Here is a 23284-nt window from a genome sequence, read left to right as displayed (position 1 = left end):
GCTGTAAACTCCCAACAAAACTTTTCTTTCCAGCTGAATTCATCGACATACAAGCAAACAAATAAGCAATAAACTCACCTCCTCCAACCGCAGTAGCTGTGCTGTCCAAAATTGGCATAATCTGTATTTTATTCTCTACTGCACCACCTCCATTGTGATTTGGTAACATTTTCGTGCCATCAACCTGCGATATTTGTATATTACCAATTTGGCTAGGAACCTGCGGTGCACCTGACATCGTCGTAGTCAATGTAGGTGCAGTTGATGCTGACGGCAGTGTCGCCGCCGTAATGTGACTTGCGGCTGAAGCGCTCTGCAGCTGATTTTGAGCCGGTGGTGTTGCCGAAGTCCTACCCGCTGTACCGGCGGTTGGCGTTGGCGTGGCTGGTGTAATTGTGGCTGTTAAAGAGGGCATCACCGAAACGCTGTTGGTGGTAGTTGTAGTTGTAGTAATTGAGGTTGGTGCTGCGCTGCTTGTTGTACTGGCAGGCGAACTTGAAGTAGTTACGTTATCCTGCTTTTTGCCATTGCGACGCACTGCTGGTTTACGTCGTGGTTTCACTGCTGCTGTTGTGGTTGTGGTTGTCGTTGTTGTGATTGCAGGTGTGGGAATGGATATTGTGGGATTACTACTGGAAGTGGATATTTGCAGCGAGGCGCCACTAGTCGCTATATTAAAGAGCGGAGGCTGCAATTGTGGTTGTTGAACAGTGTGTAGTTGCGAATTATTCCCGGCTGACATACTGAAGCTCATTGTTGACGATACAGTCTTATTGTTGGATTGTTGTTGTTGCGCAGCGGCAGCTGCCGCCGCTGCTGCTGCAGCTTGCTGCGCTAGATGCTGTTGCGCTTGCTGTTGTATTTCCTCAGCAGTTGGCAAGCGCGGTATCGAGATCGTGTACGGTGCGGAGGCGGCGTCAGTTTGGTCAATTTTGATATAGATATTGTGAGGCTCAGTCGTATCGTTGGCGCCGTTGCTGGACGTTGCCGCAGTGTTCAACGCTGCCGCCGCAGGTATTGTTACGGTGAAAGGCAATGAATCGGCGCCATTTTGACTGGGTATCGAGATCATTATATCGTTAGCGTTTGGTGGTGCCGGAGCAGTTGTAGAAGTAATTGATGGCGTTGGCGCTGACTGCAAGGGCTGTGGCGGCGGCTGTGGTGCTGCAGAAGCTGTGGTAGACGCGCTTTCATCATGCGTGGACATTGCATCCATGTAATCTTCATCGTCGTCATCATCCTCCATGATACCACAAAGCTTCATAACGTTGCCGAGATCAAGTTTTGGTCGCGCTTGATCCTGCTGTTGTTGAGATGAATTCGCTTGGCCCTGTCCGCTATTGCCATGGTTAGTGGTGAAAGTCAATTTCACATTTTGCGGCGAGGATTGTGAGAATTGGAGCTGTGGGATAACATTCGTGCTATTGCATATACCGGCGGGTGTATTGAATTTGTTGTTTACTGAATTAGAACCTGTTGACGATACAGCATTTGCGACATTTTTGGCTTGCGACGTAGGCGAAGGTGAAGGCGCTGTTGTCGTTATTGCAGGTGACTGCACTGCAGGCGCGGCTGCTGCTGTAGCGCTGGCAGTGGGCTGTTTTTTCTTCCGCGGCTTTGCCTTCTTTTTTGGTTCATTTTGCGGCTGTAAGACCTGCTGTTGTTGTTGCTGTTGTTGTTGTTGTTGCTGCTGCTGCTGTTGAATTTGCATTGTGGAATTTGGAGGCCCATTGTTAGCAATGCTAGCGCTCATTAAGGGCGTTGCTTGGTGCCCATTTGTTAGTTGTTGATTCATAGTTACAGTGGTCCCGCTGGCACTCTGTAACAATGTAGGTGTAGGCTGACGCATTGGCTCCGATGCCTGTGACGTGTGTGTCAAGCTGGGCAGTGTTGTGTGTTGCGCATTATACATATCCATACCGGCATTGGAACTTGTGGACGGTGGTGGTGGAGTTTGGAAAGTCGCGCCCGCAGCCGCTGCCGCCGCCGCCAATTGTTGAATATTCGCACCGCTCAACTGATTTAAGTTGATGAGTGAACCGCCTCCGGCTGCAGCATTGTTCAAACTTTGCTGGAACTGCGCCGGTAACTGTGACAATATTGTTGTGGTGGCAGGCGATGATCCATTAGGCATTTGAATTTGTGTAATGCTACCACCGTTTGCTGCTGCGGCTGCCAATTGTAGATTCTGTAATTGTGCGGCCATACTTGGACCTAGCAAGTGGCTGGTGTTGATGGTCGCCGTTGTGGTGAACGGCTGGTGAGATCGTTGGGGATTTGTTGCCGAAAGTGCTGCATGTAAGCCAGTCAGCTGAGTTATGGCCTGATTTTGGGCATTCGTTTTAATCGTTTGTATATGATTTGCAGTCTGTTGTATGAGGTTGGCCTGTGAGGACACTATGAAGGTGGGAGTGGCGGCGGCCAATTGCATCGTTGCACCATTTGTACCCAGAATACGCAGCAACTGCTGTGGTTGTTGCTGTTGCAGCTGCGCTTGCGGTCGCGCATTTTGAATAACCAGGGAAGGTGTGGCCGTCAGCTGCGGTGTTGGCGGTCGTAGTATAAGCTGTACACCTTGCGGTGTATTTTGCTGTACCAGCACTGGCATTTGATTGAGCAACAATGGTTGTTGTGTAAGGCTGGCTGTGGCACCTGTTGGCAGAAGAATTTGCTGTTGCTGTGCGCCGCCACCTGAGGTGGGCGAAGCCGAAACACTGATCTGTGCCTGTTGCGGTTGCGGTGACTGCGAGATCTGTGGCATTTGAGCCATGTTGTTGGGATTGCTGTGCAAAGTGGCGGTCGTCGCATTGCCACCAACGACCTTACCCTTTTGCTGTTGGTGTTGCTGCGATTGTTGCTGTTGACTGGCATCGTTACAAGACTGTTGCTGTGGCTTTGGCAGTATTTGTTGCGGCGGTTTAGTTGATTTTGTTACCGTATTCGTTGTTGTACTGTTAAAACTACTGTACGACGTTGGCGCCAGATGTGCTTGAACTGTTGCGGTGCTGCCTATCAATCGTTGCTGCAAAGAATGCTGCTGCCCAGCCGGCGCCGCAACAATTTGTCCCTGTGGCCCCTGGATGATTTGAAAGACCTGCTGCGTGTGCTGCGGTTGATTCCCTTGGTGCGGCGCACTGCCTGTAATCGTGAATTGTTGCTGCAACATTTGCATTGGTTGTGGTGTTGACGGTTTAATTGCGGCGGCGGTAATTGTATTGCTAGGACTCGGTATTGGACTGTCAGCTATCAGCGGACTATTGCTATGATAGTGTTGGAACTGTTGCTGTTGCTGATGCTGATGACTCAACGACGTCGACGTCGGTAGAACTGTTGCGGCGGCTTTTTTCGCTTGACCTTTTGGGCAACCAGCCACATTTGCTGACGCAAACGAACTCGACGTATTAATCGCTGCTGCATGTGGTTGCCCATAGCCGCCGGCTACAGTATTCGAGATCGAGGGCGCAGTGTGACAAGTTGGTGTTACAGCACTGCTGAATATTTGGTGATGCTGCTGAGTAAGTTGATTCTGTTGATGCTGCTGCTGACTGTTGCGCTTATTGCCCTTCTGCAAGAAACAATATGTAAAACGATCACGATTAGTGTATTCTGCAAAATGTGTTGCGAGGATTATTTTAAATGATTATTTATAGATAACAGAAATTAAAGTAAATGTGCATACATACAAATGTAATAAAATAGTGAAAATAGCAATTCAATTTACAATAGTTCACATGGATCTTACATATATGTATTACAAATGAAATATTTAAAGTGTTTTCTCAGCTAACGAAGGCTTGGAGACAATAAGGGGTGTGGATAAAATTATGAAGGGCGAGGAAAACGCCCTTATTCCTGATAATATGAACGTTTCAAACGTTCCATATTTAAATTGGGCTCCACTTGTATCAAATTACGTCGGGCGTACATTTAGTACATTCAAGGCTTTTTTTTTGCGAAAATCGAATGAAAATGCTGCCAGAAAACTTCAAAATGCATCTTGTGGTTCAATGTTACTACAACTATACAGATTAAAGTTTTATGAGTTAGAAACCCGAAAGGATAAAATAGTCAAAGATTCAAAGTACAATTTTTTCATATAATGAAACTAGTTCATAGTTTTTCTCTTTTTACTTGTAATATAAACATTTCTAAAATAAATGTACTTTTTGGTTGTTCTTCGTATTTTCTGTCTTATTAGTGGCTTATTTTGCTTTTTTTTGCAATACCTAGTGGATTTTCCTGCCTCTTTCGCTATTTTGTGTTGCCTTTTTTGCAACACCTTGTGCCTTTTTCGCTATTTTATTTTGCCTTTTCCAGCCTATTTCGTTGTTTTATTTTGCCTTTTTTTATAGGTTTTTAGGTCCTAAAAATCCGTTCCCTGTTTATAACACTGTAGGGACGAAGCAAATACAAAAAAAAAAAACGGAGAGACACGTAAACTTTATTTTAGTTCGTGGAGTAGGGATCTGTATACCTGTCTCTAATACATATCGTCGCCTGGGTAAAAGATTGTCGTATGTTGATTTCGGCAGGTTGTGGGAAATCGCGATTGAAGTCTGGAATGCAATTTCTCAGAAACGCGAAGATAGATATTCTCCAAAGTCTCTGAAAATGTTACTAGTTCACAAAATTCTTAAATTATTTAATTTTTAATGTTTAAATGTTTAGTAAAATTTTGTCGTAAGCGTCATTTGTCCACAATTTGGCAGCCTCTTTGTATGAAATACGACAAAATGTGATCAAAATTTCTACTAAATTAACGACACTTTTTACTCAATATCTCGGAACTAATGGAGAACGCCATTTTTAAGATATTGATTAGTTTAATATGGCTGCATCACTAACTAAATTTTTACTAAATTATAGAAAAAATTGTAATCAATATCTCGGAAACTAAAGGAGATATCTGAAAGCTGATAACACCAATCGAAAGACCTTATTTCAAAATATATAACTGCATCTAGAACTAAAACTCGTCAAAATTGCGCTTACGACAATCTTTTACCCAGGCGATGATATGTTACATGTTACATACAGTCAGTCAATAAAGTTTAGGTACAACGAATTTTTTACAATACGGGCAGCTATTTTTTAATATTTTTTTTCGATAATTTTTTTTATAAAAATATGGTTAATTCCACAACAAAAATTCCAAAAATCAGAGTTCCAAACCTTGTGCAAAATTAAAGAAAATTCAGCAAAATTTCATTCAAATATTGCACTTTTTATTCACGCTCTCTAGAAAAAAGTTGAATATGCAGTTTTTTAACCCATTCAATTTAAGTGTAACAAAGTGCAAGATTGAGGTAGCTAGGACTTACCATCGATATTTAGCAATTTTATTTTTTGTTGAATTTGTCGCTCATTTTCTCCATATAAAATAATGTTTGATAATTTTTTATATGGAATTAATGTGCGACACCTTCAACAAAAAAAAAATATCCCAAAAATAAATGGTAAGTCCTAGCTTCCTCATACTTGCACTTTATTATATAATTTTATATAAATTAGCGAAAAACAAAATATTTAAAAAATAGTTGCCCGTATCGTAAAAAATTCGCTGCACCTAAACTTTATTGACTGACTGTATGTAGTATGTCAGGTGTGTTTCTGTACCGGCTTGTGCGTACCTTTAGTGAAATAAGCTTGACACAAAGTATGTATGTAGAGGTGTTTGGTGCAGTGGGGGGAGCCTTCACATCCCCGGACACTCACTGTGGATCTCAGGGTCGAGTCTGGACAGGTGACAAGTTTGTAGCTTCGTCCCGGCGACTAAACAGACGCAGCACGGTCCATAACCGGCCTGGCAATTGCCAGGTGCTGCCAGCGAGCGACTTGAGGGCCTTGTTGCAGCTCTGTACTTTATTGACAATCGCGGTTGTGTGCACGGAGAAGAAAAGCGGGCTATCAAAGGTAACCACAAAATTTTCGGGTTGTTCACCATCGCAAATGGTGTGCCATCGACATGAATGTCTAGTTCAAACCTGACCTCCTTTGTCCAGGTGGTGAAGACTGTCACCGTTGATTTCGCTGGGAAGAAGGTTAGGCTCCTTGCTGTGAAGAAGCGTGAAAGTTTACTTTTGTGCAGAGCTCATCAATTCCATTCCCAGACACCGATATCGAACAGTCGTCAGCGTATGAGATTACAGAAATTAAATTCCCTCCGGTGGCAGAGGGAACTTCGAGATATTGAAGTTAAACAGTAGGGGTAGAGGAGACCACCCTTCGCAAACCCCTTGTTTAATACTTCTAGGTTTTGAGATTTGATCTTAAAATATTACTGACGACTGCTAACCATTCAAATAATTCCTCGACCACCGTCCTAGTAGCGTGGAACGAAAAACGGTGTCAAAAGCCTTTGACAGATTCAACGCTATTAGGACTGTTCTCTGACAGGGGTGGTTGCGGTTAAGGCCACCAGTTATTCGAGTGTTTATGGCGTTATGTGCTGTTGTTGTGCTTTGCATTGTGACACGGGTTATATATTTATATGTTAAATATTTCATGCTCAACATCGCCTGGCCGTTATAAGTTAAAATTTATAATACTAGTGGTGGATGCTAATCAATCTGGTAAGACTCATTGCCTTTTAACAAAATTTAGTTAAATATTTATTACTTGTAAATACTTATTTATTATACTTAATATTTATTATTTGTAAATACTTTTGTGTTTTACTCTAGACTAGAAAGTGAACGCACTTAGTTAAATTATGCCGTAAAAATTAGCCGCAAGTTCACACAATTTCAGGAGTAAAGGACATTTATTTTCTTTGCAGTAGATAACACTCGATCAAAAAAAATTTCCGCCCCGTATGCAATTACATATATAATTCCCATGTAGAAAAATTGTTAGTACGACGTTTTGTAGCCCATTAAATTTTAGAATAATAAAGTGCAAGTTTTAAGTTACTGAAAAATCGCGTTGATTTTTGGCCATTCTTTTTGTCGACAGTGTCACACAGTTTTTTTTTTATTAAGGTACGCTCGACAACATTCAAAAAATCAACGCAATTTTTCAGTAACTTGAAACTTGCATTTTATTACACTACAATTTAATAGACTACAAACCAGGGTACTCACAATTTTGTTACGAAATCGGATTAGAAAATTCAACAATGTTCAGTTTTTTGGATTGCAACTATAAATATTACGTACCGACTCATAAAGACAGTTATCTCTTCGATCTTGCTCTGAAGTCCGTTGCTGTTTAGTTGTAGAAGTTTCGTATGCCTTAGAAGGCTGCTCGCGATGTGCGGAGTGAGAGAAGTGTGGAGTGGTCTACCTTGGTATTGTTGCGCTTACCACAGTGTTTGTTGCTGCCAGTTGGTGGATGGCTACAATACTTGCGTTTATGTCTGCGGCTGTGTTGCTCTGCAACAGGGGGCGCGGTAATCTGCGGAAGTGGCACCACCATAAGTTATATTTGACTGATGCCACATTCCGGTATGCTCTGTTTTGATACACGGAGCAAACTGTGTGGGCAACCAAGAGCTTCTGGTTAGACTTCAAACGCGAATTGAAGCGGGTGGTAAAGTGGTGGGGGACGGGTGCGTGCGGAGTTTGACTGTTGCTGTGGTGAGCTAGTGGCCTTGGACGCGGGCGATGTCATATGGCTTGATTTACAGGGGACCACAAAGCTTGTGGTCCACTCCCTATGAGACCTAAGGCCTGAATAGGTTCTAAGGGTGACTGCATACCGATGGCTGAGTGGAAGATCGACCTATCTCGGCAGCCAGTTCGAAAACGCTCTATCTCAAAAAACTTTTCAAGAATGCCCTATTTCAGAATTCGTTTCAAAAACGCCCTATATGAGCATATTTTCAATACATTTTGAAGTGAGATAGGGCAATTTTTGAACCGAATTTTGATATAGGGTATTTTTCAATTAAATTCTGAAATAGGGCGCTCTTGAAAAGTTTTTTGAGATAGAGCGTTTTCGAACTGGCTGCCGAGGTAGGTCGATCTTCCACTCAGCCATCGATACGCTACATGTATGTATTACATCTAACCGAAGTAGAGTTGCGGAGCTATCCGGCTGAAAGATATTGGTCAATGGACGACATCACTGATCTACAACTTTGTCAATCTATTCTCATGAGAACACTTATCGCTTAAGAGAATAAAATTATAGTTTAAAAAACTAAAACCTCGCTATTATAATTTCCATTCGTACTGTCATCAGAGGGTCAATTCCCGTTCTGCGTTATCGTGAAGTGAAAAGTATAAAATTAACACCCAAAATAAATGCGGTGTAAAGGCGTTATTTTTATCACTTCACGATAACGCAGAACGGGAATTGACCCTCAGGTATGTAACTTGAGAATAGAAATCTCTGCACCTCTGCCCATCAATATTACATAGCTACATCCCGAGCTAATAAAAGGGAGATAAAAATACAAGAAGTTGGTGAGGCCTTCTGATATTTAATTTGCTTATGTGAATAATTGTAAACTGTGTGTATTTATATTTGTGTCTAATTTGTCGGCACTATATTGCTATTTTACCTAAATGCAAAAGACCCATTTAATCAATTTGATTTGGAGTAAATCTCTGAGATTAAAGGATATCCTAGTCATTAGATTAGCAGACACATTTGGTCCTTTTGTTTGTTTAGTATTAATTAATTTTTGATAAAAGTTAAGCATACTCTACGTGTGAATCCGATTTTAAAATGTTATACAAATTTAAAACACATGTCAACAAAAGGGTGTGCTATCCTAATGAAATACAGTGCATCAGTTAATAATATTTTTAGAAAATTTTCAGGTATGTAGTTTTGTAGCCCATTAAAATTTAGTATAATAAAGTGCAAGTGCTACAAAATAGCATTGAGTTTTGAAATTATTTTACGGTGCTTCGTATTTTCTTCTATATAATGCATGCTCGACAAAATTTGTACATTCATATTAAAAAAAAAAAAAACCGAACAGGGAATTTTGCATTTATAATAATAATATGCAATTCATTTTTGTTTTTACAATTTGAACTTCGTTTACTAATACTTTTGGCTTACCTTATTTAATTGTATATTATTAGATCCAACAAGTGTTGTGTTGAATTCATTGCCGGCTGTAGGTGTTGTTGTTGCTATCGCCGCACCGCCAACACCGGCTGTCACACCGATAACACTGGTCGCTGCCGCTGGTGACTGCGATGGACTTGGCTGGAATACAACAGTACCGGCGTTGGGACTGCCATTAGTGAATTGATGTAACGATTGTCTTCGTCCCGGTGTGGTAGCTTTACGTTCCTTCAAGTAAAAAATTTATAAAAAATTAACAGAACGCTTCTATTTTATGTTTAGCACTATGTTTGTATTTTAATGTTGTTTTTTTTTTTTTTTTTTTGATACTCAAGGGATATCATTTGCAGATATGTACCTGATCGTGTGTGGCGTTTGTGATTGTATTACCCGCTACGAGTAGAACATCCTGCGGAAATGGTGACAATGAAGGTGACGGTTGCAAACGCGGACTAGCTGATATTGATGGCGACGGACTGGGCGTTAGAAACGGACCCGGAGGAGACAATATTCCTGGAAAAGGGTACGGAAAAATTAAAGGTTATAAAGTTTGATTTAATCTACAAAGTAATATGTAAATACATAATAAAATTAAATGTATAAGACATTCTGCTTAAATATAATTTACGACCAAGATAATCGACATATTTTACATTTTTAAAATTACAATAAAAGCTTTATGTGAATGTTGTAATTTTTAGATATGCATGAAGTACCCACAATAATACTTTTTTCGTCAAGATTGAAAGGAAGTATATTGCGGAAAATAGAAAAAAACGGTTCTTCGAAAAAGATAAAAAAGTAAAGAGGGAAATTACTCTATATGGAACCACCGGAATTGCTCCTTGTGTTTTTTTCTCTATCCAGATAAAAGGTATGATTTAGAACTGTAGCACGGTTGGATCGAAACTTGAGGGCAGCGTCAATTGGGGACGTAAGCATAAGTAAATTCTGTTAGTCAAGCTGCTATCAGGGCCGTAACGCAACGAAGGGTTGCACAGGGCATGTCTTACCTTCTTCCCAATTGCGTGATCTGGGTTCCAGACCACAGCGAAATCGCGAGAAACTGTATGGCAGACTACCTGGCAAGGAAAGGTATTCTTGAAACGATATCACCGGAGACCGGAATGACCCATATCTAGTATATCTGGCCATAAACTAAAACTATTTGGGGAATTTTAATGCTGTTACAGCAACAACAAGCGAAATCTAACCGAACCTGTATTGTCCAGTCATTTGTATTAGATACACTTTTTTGTAATAAAATCTAATTACAACAATTGATAAAACTTAATTTTCGCTTTATTAAGTCATCATAAAAATATTAGATTATTCTATACCGAAGAAACATACCCCTGCTTTTTTTATTTTGGAATACAAAAATATTTAGCGGTCGCTCAAAGCGCTTAAAGTCTTCCATGTATTTTATATGAAAAAAAAAAAATTTTGCGTAGGTAAGGTAAGGCATTCTTGAAAATCGATATTTTTCGATCGGATTTTTTTATGGGTCCCCAAAAACGCTATAAAATGCAATGGAGTACCCATAAAAATCGTTACGTCTCCTTAAGGGAAACCGAGTTTTTCGACCGAAAATATCGATTTTCAAGGATTATAAACCATTTTTACGAAATTTTTCCCATATAAAATACATACATATATACATAAGTGCATACATACATGGAAAACTTTGAGCGCTTAAAGCGATTTCGAAATAAAAAACAGGGATATATTTTTCGATATAGAACAATCGTAAGGGATGAGAGCATTCAAATTCGGACTTAGCTTTTTTCCACAGCAAAGTGGGGTCTCGGAAAATGCTAAAGCGTACGATCGCGTTAGAAAAGGATATACATATTCTAAGACTTGGGGAGCCGCGAGCAGCTTACAAGATCCACTTTAGAGACTAGCGATTATTATGGCCTTCGTTTAATGAGCGGAACATAAAAGCTTCTAGCGGGAATACTGGCCTATTGCCGAAGTGGGCTGTCAGGTTTGTAGACACGTAAAGTGATTCATGTAGAAGATATACAGTATCGGTCATATCTATAGCATGCCATTTCGAAGCGATATTGTGTGCAACTTATGTTTATTTGTTTATTTTTGAGAATTTTCAATTAAAATACAGTTCTTTATCTAACAAACCCCATATAAACCCAAGTTTAACAATTTGTAGAAAACTTCAAAAAAGTGCAACAAATTTTCACCTAAGTTTCAAACTTTTTTCTCGGAAGTGTTAGAATTTTTTTGAGTACACAGTTTTTTAGCCCCTTCAATTTTAGTCTGATAATGTACAAGTTTCAAGTGGCTAAAAGTTACCGTTGATTTTTTAGAATTTTTTTCGCCAAAGGTGTTGCGGTTTTCATCCATATACAAATAAATTGAGTTTATTCATTATATGGAAGCCAATGCGACAAAAAAAAATTCTAAAAAATTAACGGCAATTCGTAGCCAATTGAAATTTGCACATTATCAGACTAAAATTGCAGGGGCTAAAAAACTGTGTACTCAAAAAAATTCTAACACTTCCGAGAAAAAAGTTTGAAACTTAGGTGAAAATTTGTTGCACTTTTTTGAAGTTTTCTACCAATTGTTAAACTTGGGTTTATATGGGGTTTGTTAGAGAAAGAACTGTATTTTAATTGGAAATTCTTAAAAATAAATAAACATAAGTTGCACACAATATCACTTTGAAATGGCGTGCTATAGATATGACCGATACTGTATATACAAGGAAAAGATAGAAGTACTGCTAGAGTGATTATCTTTTTCAAAATTCAATTCAAAAAGAAATCAATTTCGAAATAAATTGTGTTAATGTTATAATACAAAGGCAACAAAAAAAAGTATGTACACACATCTGAACATTTCGAGGGCAATATGTCAACTATTTCCATTTATAAACCAAAAACTCCTTTGTATAATGCGTAGTAATGAACTTCCACGAAAAATACTCAACTGAAACTGACAACCGTGAATAATCGACAGTAAATGCTATTCCCTTTGCGCTTGCCATCATCCTAAGCGACGGTTCTCCTCATTGTGTTGTGGTAAATCTTCAATCGAACGAAACCCAAAAAAAAAGACCACAAAAAACAAGTGTGTACATACAAACTTATTTGTAGGCATCTGCGCACAATAGCCAACAGCAGTTTATGTAAATAATCCAATTATGCAAAAAGGGAGAACCGAAGACAACACTGAAAAATATAGACATACTAAAGAAATTTCAAATTTAACTTGCAAACAAAAATAAAATATAAAGGATTCGTAAAAGAAAATAACGGGTGATTTTTTAAGAGCTTGATACCTTTTTTTTTAAAAAAAACGCATAAAATTTGCAAAATCTCATCGGTTCTTTATTTGAAACGTTAGATTGGTCCATGACATTTACTTTTTGAAGATAATTTCATTTAAATGTTGACCGCGGCTGCGTCTTAGGTGGTCCATTCGGAAAGTCCAATTTTGGGCAACTTTTTCGAGCATTTCGGCCGGAATAGCCCGAATTTCTTCGGAAATGTTGTCTTCCAAAGCTGGAATAGTTGCTGGCTTATTTCTGTAGACTTTAGACTTGACGTAGCCCCACAAAAAATAGTCTAAAGGCGTCAAATCGCATGATCTTGGTGGCCAACTTACCGGTCCATTTCTTGAGATGAATTGTTCTCCGAAGTTTTCCCTCAAAATGGCCATAGAATCGCGAGCTGTGTGGCATGTAGCGCCATCTTGTTGAAACCACATGTCAACCAAGTTCAGTTCTTCCATTTTTGGCAACAAAAAGTTTGTTAGCATCGAACGATAGCGATCGCCATTCACCGTAACGTTGCGTCCAACAGCATCTTTGAAAAAATACGGTCCAATGATTCCACCAGCGTACAAACCACACCAAACAGTGCATTTTTCGGGATGCATGGGCAGTTCTTGAACGGCTTCTGGTTGCTCTTCACTCCAAATGCGGCAATTTTGCTTATTTACGAAGCCATTCAACCAGAAATGAGCCTCATCGCTGAACAAAATTTGTCGATAAAAAAGCGGATTTTCTGCCAACTGATTTTGGTAATAAAATTCAATGATTTGCAAGCGTTGCTCGTTAGTAAGTCTATTCATGATGAAATGTCAAAGCATACTGAGCATCTTTCTCTTTGACACCATGTCTGAAATCCCACGTGATCTGTCAAATACTAATGCATGAAAATCCTAACCTCAAAAAAATCACTCAGTAGAAAAATCTACCATATCTGACAAAATAATACAAAAACTAAACATCCCTGCCTTTGCAATCGACTGAGAATACTATACTACATCTTTATGTTTGTCTAAAAGTAGCAGGAGGAAGATTGGCAGAGTGGTATACATATGAAAATGCTTATTCCATACACAGCTCCCCGCTTATAAAATATAAACGCATTGTTTTGCATCGACGCATTGTCACAAAAACGGCTCGCAACTTGCACGGCAGTGCGGGAAAAGCTGAATTGGTGCGATCAATAATGAAGAGGGCAGACTGCAAATGGTGCTGTAGTTGTTGGTGTCTACTTTCGGTGGTGGCATAAACTTACAGGCACATACATACTTATAGCTGTCAGTATGAACGTTGTTATTTCCATACGCCACCCCAAAACTTGCGCAACAATTTTATCATCCTTCACGCTTACGGCTCTCACAGCAGCCATCTATTCTTCCACAGCCGAACGGGCTGCGTAAACTTATAAAATTTGAAATATCAAAAGACGTAGCAGCCGTCAGTCAGTCGCATGCAAAACATCATTTTAGCTTGTTTCGTTGATTTAGTTGATATACTCTGCGGGCAACGAAGAAGCAAATATGCAGCATCATGTATCGAAAGTAAAATTCAGCAATATCCGAGTGGGTGTATACGTTTGCACCTACAAGCCGGTCTGCTTCATTTTGATTTGCTCCTGCTTTTGAGTGCATTGTTTCCTTAGCCTTTTGCCCATAAGGTTTAGTTAATAGGTTGCTCCACCAATGTCTCTAGCCCGGCATACTACCTACTTCGATGCTATTCAATTTTGTAGGGTAGCAGCGTTTGTCACGTTGTTATAATAGCAGTGGAGTGGAATCCACTGCAACTACCAACAAAGCAGCCAACACCACCAACGCCGCCGCCACGGCCATCAGTGTCCTCGCCAGCAGCCACCGAGTGCTACCAACTATGCATGATGGTTGTTATAGCATCAATAACAGCATCTGCGTCAGTATCAACATTTTGCTTGCGACGCTTGCCTTGGCAGCCAAACAGTCAGACAGCCAAACAGACAGCCGGTTGAAGCAAGTCGGCAGTCAAGCTCTCTAACGTACCTATGTGTAGGTAGATATGTATGTACGTAAGGTTCACATTTTCTGATGTTTTCTCTTTGTGTTGCTGTGGAAGAATGGCAGGATGATAGGCCACTCGGATTGCGCTGGGATCATCGTCTTCACCGTCGTAGTTGTAACTTGTCGATTTGCACGAACTCTATTGGAGTTTTGGTGAGCGCGTTATATGTATTTCTACTGATGTTGTTGCTACTATATGCTTGGAGGCTGTGGCCGCCGTGCGAATGCGTTAAAAAGGATACAGCTAAAAGTGCCTTTTGTATCTTAGCCTCTGCATAATAGGGTGGTCCTTAAATGTATTAAGCGCATTTTTACATCAGCTTTCCTAAACCTCAGCCTAGAGTTTGGTGAGGGGTATCGCGACGCGCGGGATCCAAGGCACTGATTTCAAAATGACCGGGATGGGCGGTATCGGGAAGGTCTTTAAAAATGTTGCGGGCGAAACGGAACCAAAATCCTTTCCCGACATTCTCGATAAAACGCGCAACCGACGCAAATTCAGAAAACTTTCCTTAATTATTTGTATGAAATACGCACTTTTTTATGTTTTATTGAGACGAAATCGAACGGCAAAGCAAAAAAAAACCCCGATGACAGATCTTTCATTCGGCCCTATGCTGAATATGGCCATCGTCAGTAAAAGTGACGATACGGCCATCGTCAGCCATGTTACTGATACGCTGACCATCGTCGACGAAGAGGATATTCAGCATAGGGCCGATTATCTTTGTTATTACTTAAAATTAATTTGAAAGACATGTGAATTTTTCTTACTGATAGATTTCGAAACCCACGGGACCCGCGGTACAACTTGGAAAAACGTCAGGATGAGGTACATCTCTATCTCAACGCCTACGTCGATGCTACTATAGTCGAAGATATCACATATCAATTTTTAGTACCGATCTGAGGCGGTTAAGGCATGCCGCAAACGGACATCTCCTCATCAGACTTATTTTTCTAGACTTAAGCAAGGAAAGAGCCCGCATCATCGATGTGCAAAGTCAGAGGTGTTAACCACTGAACTTTGCACACACCACCCCTGAAACTCTTGTTGCTAATTTATTTCCCTTTTTCATCTAATACCCAAAATCGATACTACCATTGACGAAGATATAACGTATAAATTTTGGTCACGATTGGAGTCGGTTAAGTAATTTTCATAGCGTAATTGGAACATTGACCCCTATGCGACACGCCTTAACCGGCTCCAATCGGGACGAAAATTTATATGTGATATCTTCGACAATAGTAGCATCGACGTAGGGGTTGCGGCCTAGGAAATCGGATGTAAAAATTTCCTTCCTACATTTAAGGATCACCCTAATCTACATACATTGCATACATACGTGCATATGTTTCTGCATATATCGAGCAAAAGCAAGAGGATGAATTGTGGCAAAAATAATCATTGCAGAATAAAGGAAATCAACAAAAAAAAAAATAAATGTGAAATAAACGTTGAGTGCGCATAAAAACAATACACGAATATAAAGTAGCAGATGAAAACAACACAAGTAACAATTTGAAGCAGAAAAAAACATTAATCCTAAAACAAAATACAGGAGTACCACAACAGCCCTTCTTTCTATTTGTATTTTGATATGTTGCTAAATTGTGGATAAAAAGGGCAATAACAAGAACAGCGCGTGTAACAAACCAACCATCCAACCAACCAACAAAACAGGAAAATCAACACCCGAATACTTTATACTGAAGCGAAAATCAATAAAAGTGTAAGCATGAGCGCAGATACAAGAATACATATATCAGCAAGCAATATACATACACAAAGAGTAGGCAAGTGTGTGCTGTGCCTAGGCATATTCTCTAATATTCTCTAAATCTAAGAATCGTAACATCCGCTGACGGATCGAAAACCATACGAAAGAAAATAACGTGATACTGTCAGTCATATAAAGGTGTTCTTACACGATATGTATTTGCATCTGTAAATGTGATTTTTTCAATACATATGTAATTGCGTATGTCTGTCAAATTCACAGTCTTTATTTAACTATTTAAAAATACGTTCTTTGAAAACGAAATAAACTAAACTCAGATGATTCTATCTGTGTGTCAGATGAAAATAGAAACATTTCTATTTCGTATGTACGTGCATGTGCTTTGTACAGAAACAAATCTAATTTGCCTTTACACGATATGTTGGCATTTCCATATGTAAAAAGTGGCATGTACACATGCAAATACACCTTAAGCTGAATGGGGGTAAAGAGTACGTTCACGTATGAATTATAAGCAACACCCATTGAACAGAAGTTTCAAGAGAGAGCCGGAAGTTAAGTTATGTTCCATAATCTTTTGACATAACTCTGGAGGCAGAAGCAATTCTTGGAAATAAACAATTTCATAAATACTGTATCGGACCTTTGGCAAATATAAAATATGTACGTACAAGTCGGTACCAAACACCCTGCCAGAAAATTCAGCATTATTAAAGGAATTGTATATGTCTTAGATTTCACTTGTATAATTGGAATGACAATCAGGCTGGTTCTGCGATTCGCTTCCGAGTGAATTTCAATCAAATTCGCTTTGAATTCACTCGGAAGTGAATAGCAGAACCTGCCTGAATGTCGAACGTCTTATGCTAGATCCCCGAAGCACCCGAAGCTTTATTACAATTGCCCGTAGGGAGTATTTTTCATGTATTCTATCCGTGTCAAATAAATTGCGGCAGCCGATTTTCCACTTGGCTTTTTCCTTGACTGTGGAAGTATTTGTATTCCTCTACTAGCACCAGCGGACACCGCATTGAATACTTAAGGTACTGTAGCGTCTTTCGTCAATTCGTACCACACGGTCAAGTCAGCGTAGTCGTTGTACTTTACAGGTCATATCGTTTCTTCGTCGGCAATATTCGCCGTTGCAGACGCACAGTACCTAAGTTATTTGAGAGATTTAAAGGAAGAAAAACCGAAAAATCGAAGTTGGTAAAACAAAGTGCACATGGATATCTGATATAAAAGAAAATAGGCCAGCTGATTGTTTGAAGATCGCCTCGAAGAATGCTGTGTTTGTACAAACTTGTCTCATTTTGACGAACGATAATCGCACATTTTTCGGCCTTTATCAATCAGTAGTCGTGTCCGTCTCATTTTCTGACGGGAAATACTCTTCGTTACATCTAATTTGCTCTCCTTTAGATTTGAATCACAAGGGGGATTTCGCTTTTTTCATATCGATGAACTATCTCGGCAGCCAGGTCGAAAACGTCCTACCTCAGAAAACTTTTCAAGAACGCCCTACTTCAGAATTTTATTGAAAAATACCCTATCTGAGAATTAGGTTGAAGAACGCCTTATCTCAGAATTCGGTTCAAAAACGCCCTATCTCCAACGAAAATACATTGAAAATGATTGAAAATGGGCGTTTTTAAATCGGCAGCCGAGATGGGGCGTTCTTCAATCAAATTTCGAAGCTGGGAGTTCTTCAATCAAATTCTGAAGTAGGGTGTTTTTGAAAAGTTGTCTGAGATAGGGCGTTTTCGAACTGGCTCCCGAGATACAGTATTGCCCAAATCTATAGCACCCGCAGTTCAACGTGATATTGTTTCCCACTTATGTTTAATTATTAATTTTTAAGAATTTTCAATTAAAATACAGATCCTTCTCTTCCAGTTTTTCAAACTCTTTTGTCAGAAGTGTTAGAATTTTTTTGAGTACGCAGTTTTATAGCCCATTCAATTTTAGTCTAACAATGTGCAAGTTCCAAGGCGCTAAAAATTACCGTTCCGTGTCCACAGAACCTAGAACAGGTTGGATAAGAAACTTACAACAAAGTGTGATTTTTGTACGTCCAGAGAAGACTTTACACCGTAGAAAATAGAAATTATTGGCAACTGTGAATAAAAGCCAATATTAACTATTTTATGAGCTGGTTACTAAAGTCCCCAACTTTTTCTAAATTTAAACTGTCAACAGTTACGTGAGTGACAAGCTGCGATTGCACCGCACAGCGTTGCAACTCCAAAATATGGAGTCCTTAATAGCTGTTGACTAAAATTTTAAACGTATTCCAATTCCGCCGCGACTTAGTATTCGCTCTAGTTTTGCTTAGAAATAATTGTATAATTAGAAATATTGAGTAATTAAGCTCTTAACCAGTGTTGCCGCGAAACATTTTTAGCGGTAGCTAAATTCAGGCTAAAAAAGGGTTAAAAAAGAGCTAAAAATCGTCGTTGTGGCTAAAAATGGTAGCTAAATTTTTTTACCTACATATAAATATATAAGTATACACGCAAACATTTTCTATAAGTAATGATATAGGAAAACAATGAACTCTGGAAAGAATTAATATTTTATTCAATAAAAAAACTTGATGTGTAACACATAAAGCATATTAAGGGCCGCCAACTTACCTATTTTAAAGTATAGTTAAATCGTTAATGGATAAGATAACGGCCCAGAAACGTTACAAACATACATATACATATGTATGTACAGTTTAAAAATTAATTTCTTACATAAACAAAAAAATGAGATCACATTAAGAAAACATAAGTACTAGAATCATATCTATATACAGTGTCGGACAATACTAAATAACTTAAATAATTTCAAACTATGCTTCGAAAAATATCCATTTGTAAAAGAAATTTTTAAAATGTTATGTTATAATTTACAAAGAATTAAAATGTCGGTGCTTTATTATTGTCCGACGCTGTATGTATCAAACAAACAAAAGAGTATTCATTTAATTAACTCATAGTAAAATAATTTAATCTATAAACATTTTTTTTAACACATTAAATATTTATATCTATATCAATACTATCATCGCTAAGCGATTCTTCGTCGTTACAATTTTGTTCATTTCTCATTAACCTGACGATATCATCTGTAAAATCAAAATCATGACAACATTTCTGTATATTTTTTAAGCCATATCTTACAGTTAATAAAGCGTTTAACATTGCAAAATTCATTTTATTTCTGTGCTTATTTTTAACGAAATTTATTATAGAAAACGTCCTTTCAACTTATGCGTTACTTAAAGGTAAAAGAAGCAACCGATAAACAAACTTTTTCCACCACTTAAGCTAGCGACACAATGAAGAGTTTATTTGCCTTAAAGGAAAGGCGTTCGCTTTATGAGTGAAGAGTTAAATTCATGAAAATCATATAAAAAATGTGTCAATGATGAATAAATTTTGAAAAGGACTAAAAAAAAGGGCTAGGGGCAATTTCAAATTTTTGTGGCCAAAAAAAGAATTTGGTAGCCAAATTTAGCCACCAAAGGGCTAAAACGGCAACACTGCTCTTAACTGAGTTTAATTTATCATAGAAGAACTCAATTAATAAATAAATTCAGCAAATTTATATTTAATTGCGTATAAATTGAGCCATAATCCCTAAACAACCCTATGAAGTTTATTCAGTTAGAAGAACAAAGTCTATTCATTGAGAAAATTAAAAGTCATTAAAATGATAAATATAAAAAATGAAAACAAATCGTATGCAAAATTAACGTTGAACAAATACATGGTGGGCTAAATAAGACCTACCATCCATAGTTCATAAGTCCATAGTTTGCCTAGCAGTGAACGCAGTCACTCTCCATCTTGTTGGAACCACAAATTATGATGCTGCTCAGTCATTGGCCGCAAAATGTTGTCAATCATTGTTCTGCAAGAAACCCCAGAAATCGCTTCTAGCGTTTCATCCTCATTCTCATTATAATAAAAAAAAATAAAGAAGTTATACGTGTTAAACATTGGTACGTCTTATTTGGCCCACCCTATACAAAAAAAAAATCGATTTCAATATGCAGATATGATTATGCAGCTACACTCAATTCCTACCCATGCATGGGGCAATGCCCCAAAATAGTAATGCTAAATCAAGTTACTGTATGATTTAAAATTTTTTTAACTTTTTTTGTTTATTTTTATGTTTGTTTAGTTTTGTTTTTATGTATCGAAATCGCAGTGGGATTGCAGCGAGCAATTGTTTCACCAAAAAAGTTCTATATATTGTAAGATGTAAATTAATGGGATTGCAAACTCTTCAAAATAGAAGAAATATTAATACTAAACTTAAAGAGAAAATTCTGTGGAATTAACACAGAATAAATTTTTGGTGGATAAGGACGAGTAGGTATTGAAAATGTCCTAGTTTCATGAGTATATTGATTGCTTTGTGTGTTTCGATTTTTGTTTTGCTTTTGCCGCAAGGTGTTATTAATGGAAACATTGATTGCCATTTATTATTGGTATGTACAAAATATAACGTTCCGACAAAAAATCCACGGCGCCATAATACTTTTTTTGTTGGTGCCCATTAAACTGATTATGCCATTAATGGGCCTATCACACTTGGATAAGCAAAACTGTGTTGATTTTTTTAAGTAGATCTTTCAAAAAAAATATTAATATCTCACTTTGGATAAATTATTGCTCTTTACTTATTTATACGATTATGCATTGTGTGTCTAGTATGTAAGGATGACAAAATAAATAGAAATTTTAAATTTAATTTTTCTTTCAAAGGCTGAAATATGCACTTTCTGCGGCCAAAAGTCCAATTTTCAGTTTTTTCTTTCAAAATTTTTAACAGGCGGAATAAATACTCTTATTAGAAACAAAAAATTATAAATTTATGACCGCAAGGTAACCCTGATCCCCAACGTAAAGTTTGCGGTTTTGGTTTTAGGTTGTGGTACAATTTTATTATATTGAACTGCAGTGCAACGCGGATGTGTTTTAAGTATGTAAAAAGTTTGAAGTGCCATCATAATGGTATCTACTATTGTACTGTAGTAATCGTGGAAGTCGGTAATTCGACCAAAAGATAGAACATCCCTGACTTGGTAGCTCAGATTTTTTTGTTTTCCAATAAAAAACATTTTCCTCTATTTTAGAAGGGCTGGGCGGGTGGTCTGGGACACCCAGTATATGGGCGGTGGATGTGGTCCAATGGTGTATGTGTGGGCCGATTTCGCTGATTTTCAATACAACATCTTTTAAGGTTCTAAGAAGCAGAAAGTGCATATTTCAGCCATAGTGCATTGGCTGAAATTCAGCAAAATACAATGAATCAAAAATCAGGACTATACGCATTTAATGATCAAGATTTTATGATAACCTCTACAAATGAGCTCCACACATTGCCCATATCAGTGGATTAAGTACCACACCTGACAGACATACTCACTGGAAAAAAGCTTTCAAAGCGCCACTCTCACATTACTACAGATTAAATGTACATGCAAACAACAATATTTAGATACCGCAGTATATCAGGCATTAATCATTTATTTTACAAGTACTAATACACTCATAAAAAATTTAAGTATCTAAACGATCAGAGTGAGTAGCCCTTGAAAGGTTATTAACTTTTTCACGTTGAGGCGCCATTAAACAGATGTTTTCAAACAAATATTAAAAATTTAATAAAACCACCCAATACTTATATATGCACATTAGGGTGGTCCAAAAACAGTACAGTCGGAATTGTAATGCTCCCACTCCCTAGAATTATTCTAAATCGAAAAAATATACACCTTTTTTTTTTGAAATCAAAAAATATTTAGGTGTCGCTCAAAGCGCTCCATGTATTTTTATATGGGGGAAAACCACTTTTCGTAGAAATGGTATGGAATTCTTGAAAATAAATAATTTTTCGATCGGATCTCTTCAGGAGCCTTCAATAATAATATCCAATTGTTTACTTAACCATTTTTTAATACTAACCATTTTTTATTGGTCCCCTCAATGCATTTTTCGGGGTTTTTGTGGGTTTATGGCGGACTTGTAAATTATAGTTGCGATGAAAAAATGGTTAAATAAAGAAATGGGTATTACTATTGGGAATCTCCTGCAGATAAAAATAGTTTCCGATAGAAAAATATGGATTTTTAAGAATTTTATACCATTTCTACGATAAGTTGTTTTTTTCCCCCATATAAAATGCATGAAAAACTTTGGGCACTTTGAGCGACCTCCAAATATTTTTTGATTAAAAAAACAAAAAAAAAAGAGGGGAATAATTTTTTCGGTACAGAACAATCCTAGGGGGCGAGAGCATACAAATTCCGACTTTACTTTTTCACATGCATTTTTGGACCACCCTAACGTGTATACATATGTATATTTGAAAACAACCAATAAAATTAGAATGCAGGCCTTTGTGATAACACCCAGAAGAATATGCTTGTATCCTCGTTTAATGTGCAAAACCACGAAACTGACATTTGTCCCAAAAATGAGATTTGCTCACCGAAAGCTGTTTGGCATCACGCCTTATCCATTCATAGCAAAATATCGATATTTAGATGGTGGTAGAGATAATCACGGATAAAAGAGAAAAGGCAACCTCACAGACGAGACTTTGCATAATCTTTATATGTATGTACATACGCGGTTTTTTACCTTAAGCAGCAATGTACAGTCATAAGTAGGTACATACACAACACAAAAACCAAAAATGAATAACAAAGTAAAAATAAATATCGGCTAAAAATAAAATGAAAAGAAAAGCGAAAATACAATTAAGAATTTATTTATTTTTATTTATTCAATGCACTAACTTATTTGCATAAAACACGCACGCAAGTTTATCGTTCGTCTGCTTGGTGAAAAGAAGAGTATACACATATGTATTTATGTATGTATGTACATAAATAAATAGTACACAAAACAAGCAAGTGAGTGGAAAAAGTTTGTCCGCCGCCGCCTTCACTACAGCCCCAGAAGACTTGGGACCGAAAGCATGTTTCGTGATTTGCCGTAATTAAGTGAAAACAAAAAAAGTGTTACACAAGTGCTGTGGCGAATAAAAAAATAACAATAAAATTAACCATCAGCCATTAGAAATAAAACTAAAAGTATGATCGAACATCGAAAAAATAACAAATCACTTAAGAGGCAAATCACTTTTATAGGTAAATGTAAATAAGCTAAAATTTT

At 37.9% G+C, this 23284-nt stretch overlaps 1 protein-coding gene across 1 annotated transcript in view; it reads right to left on the bottom strand.

Annotated features, from left to right (window-relative positions):
• The window catches only part of LOC118738195 (mucin-5AC), a 162215-nt gene that overhangs the window by 26588 nt on the left and 112343 nt on the right, over positions 1 to 23284 (bottom strand). Inside the window, exons 2-4 of the mRNA XM_036469118.1 lie at positions 9383 to 9537; positions 9016 to 9252; positions 79 to 3565 (exon numbers count right to left, since the gene is read on the bottom strand). Of these exons, the coding sequence (XP_036325011.1) occupies positions 79 to 3565; positions 9016 to 9252; positions 9383 to 9537 (3879 nt within the window). The remainder of the gene's footprint in view (positions 1 to 78; positions 3566 to 9015; positions 9253 to 9382; positions 9538 to 23284) is intronic.

The sequence above is a fragment of the Rhagoletis pomonella genome, unplaced genomic scaffold (assembly GCF_013731165.1).
Source record: "Rhagoletis pomonella isolate Grant_MI unplaced genomic scaffold, Rhpom_1.0 Rhpom_scaffold_00004, whole genome shotgun sequence".
In the NCBI taxonomy this organism is placed as follows: domain Eukaryota; kingdom Metazoa; phylum Arthropoda; class Insecta; order Diptera; family Tephritidae; genus Rhagoletis; species Rhagoletis pomonella.
The sequence above is the reverse complement of the archived record's forward strand: the minus strand, read 5'-3'. Positions and strand labels throughout refer to the sequence as shown.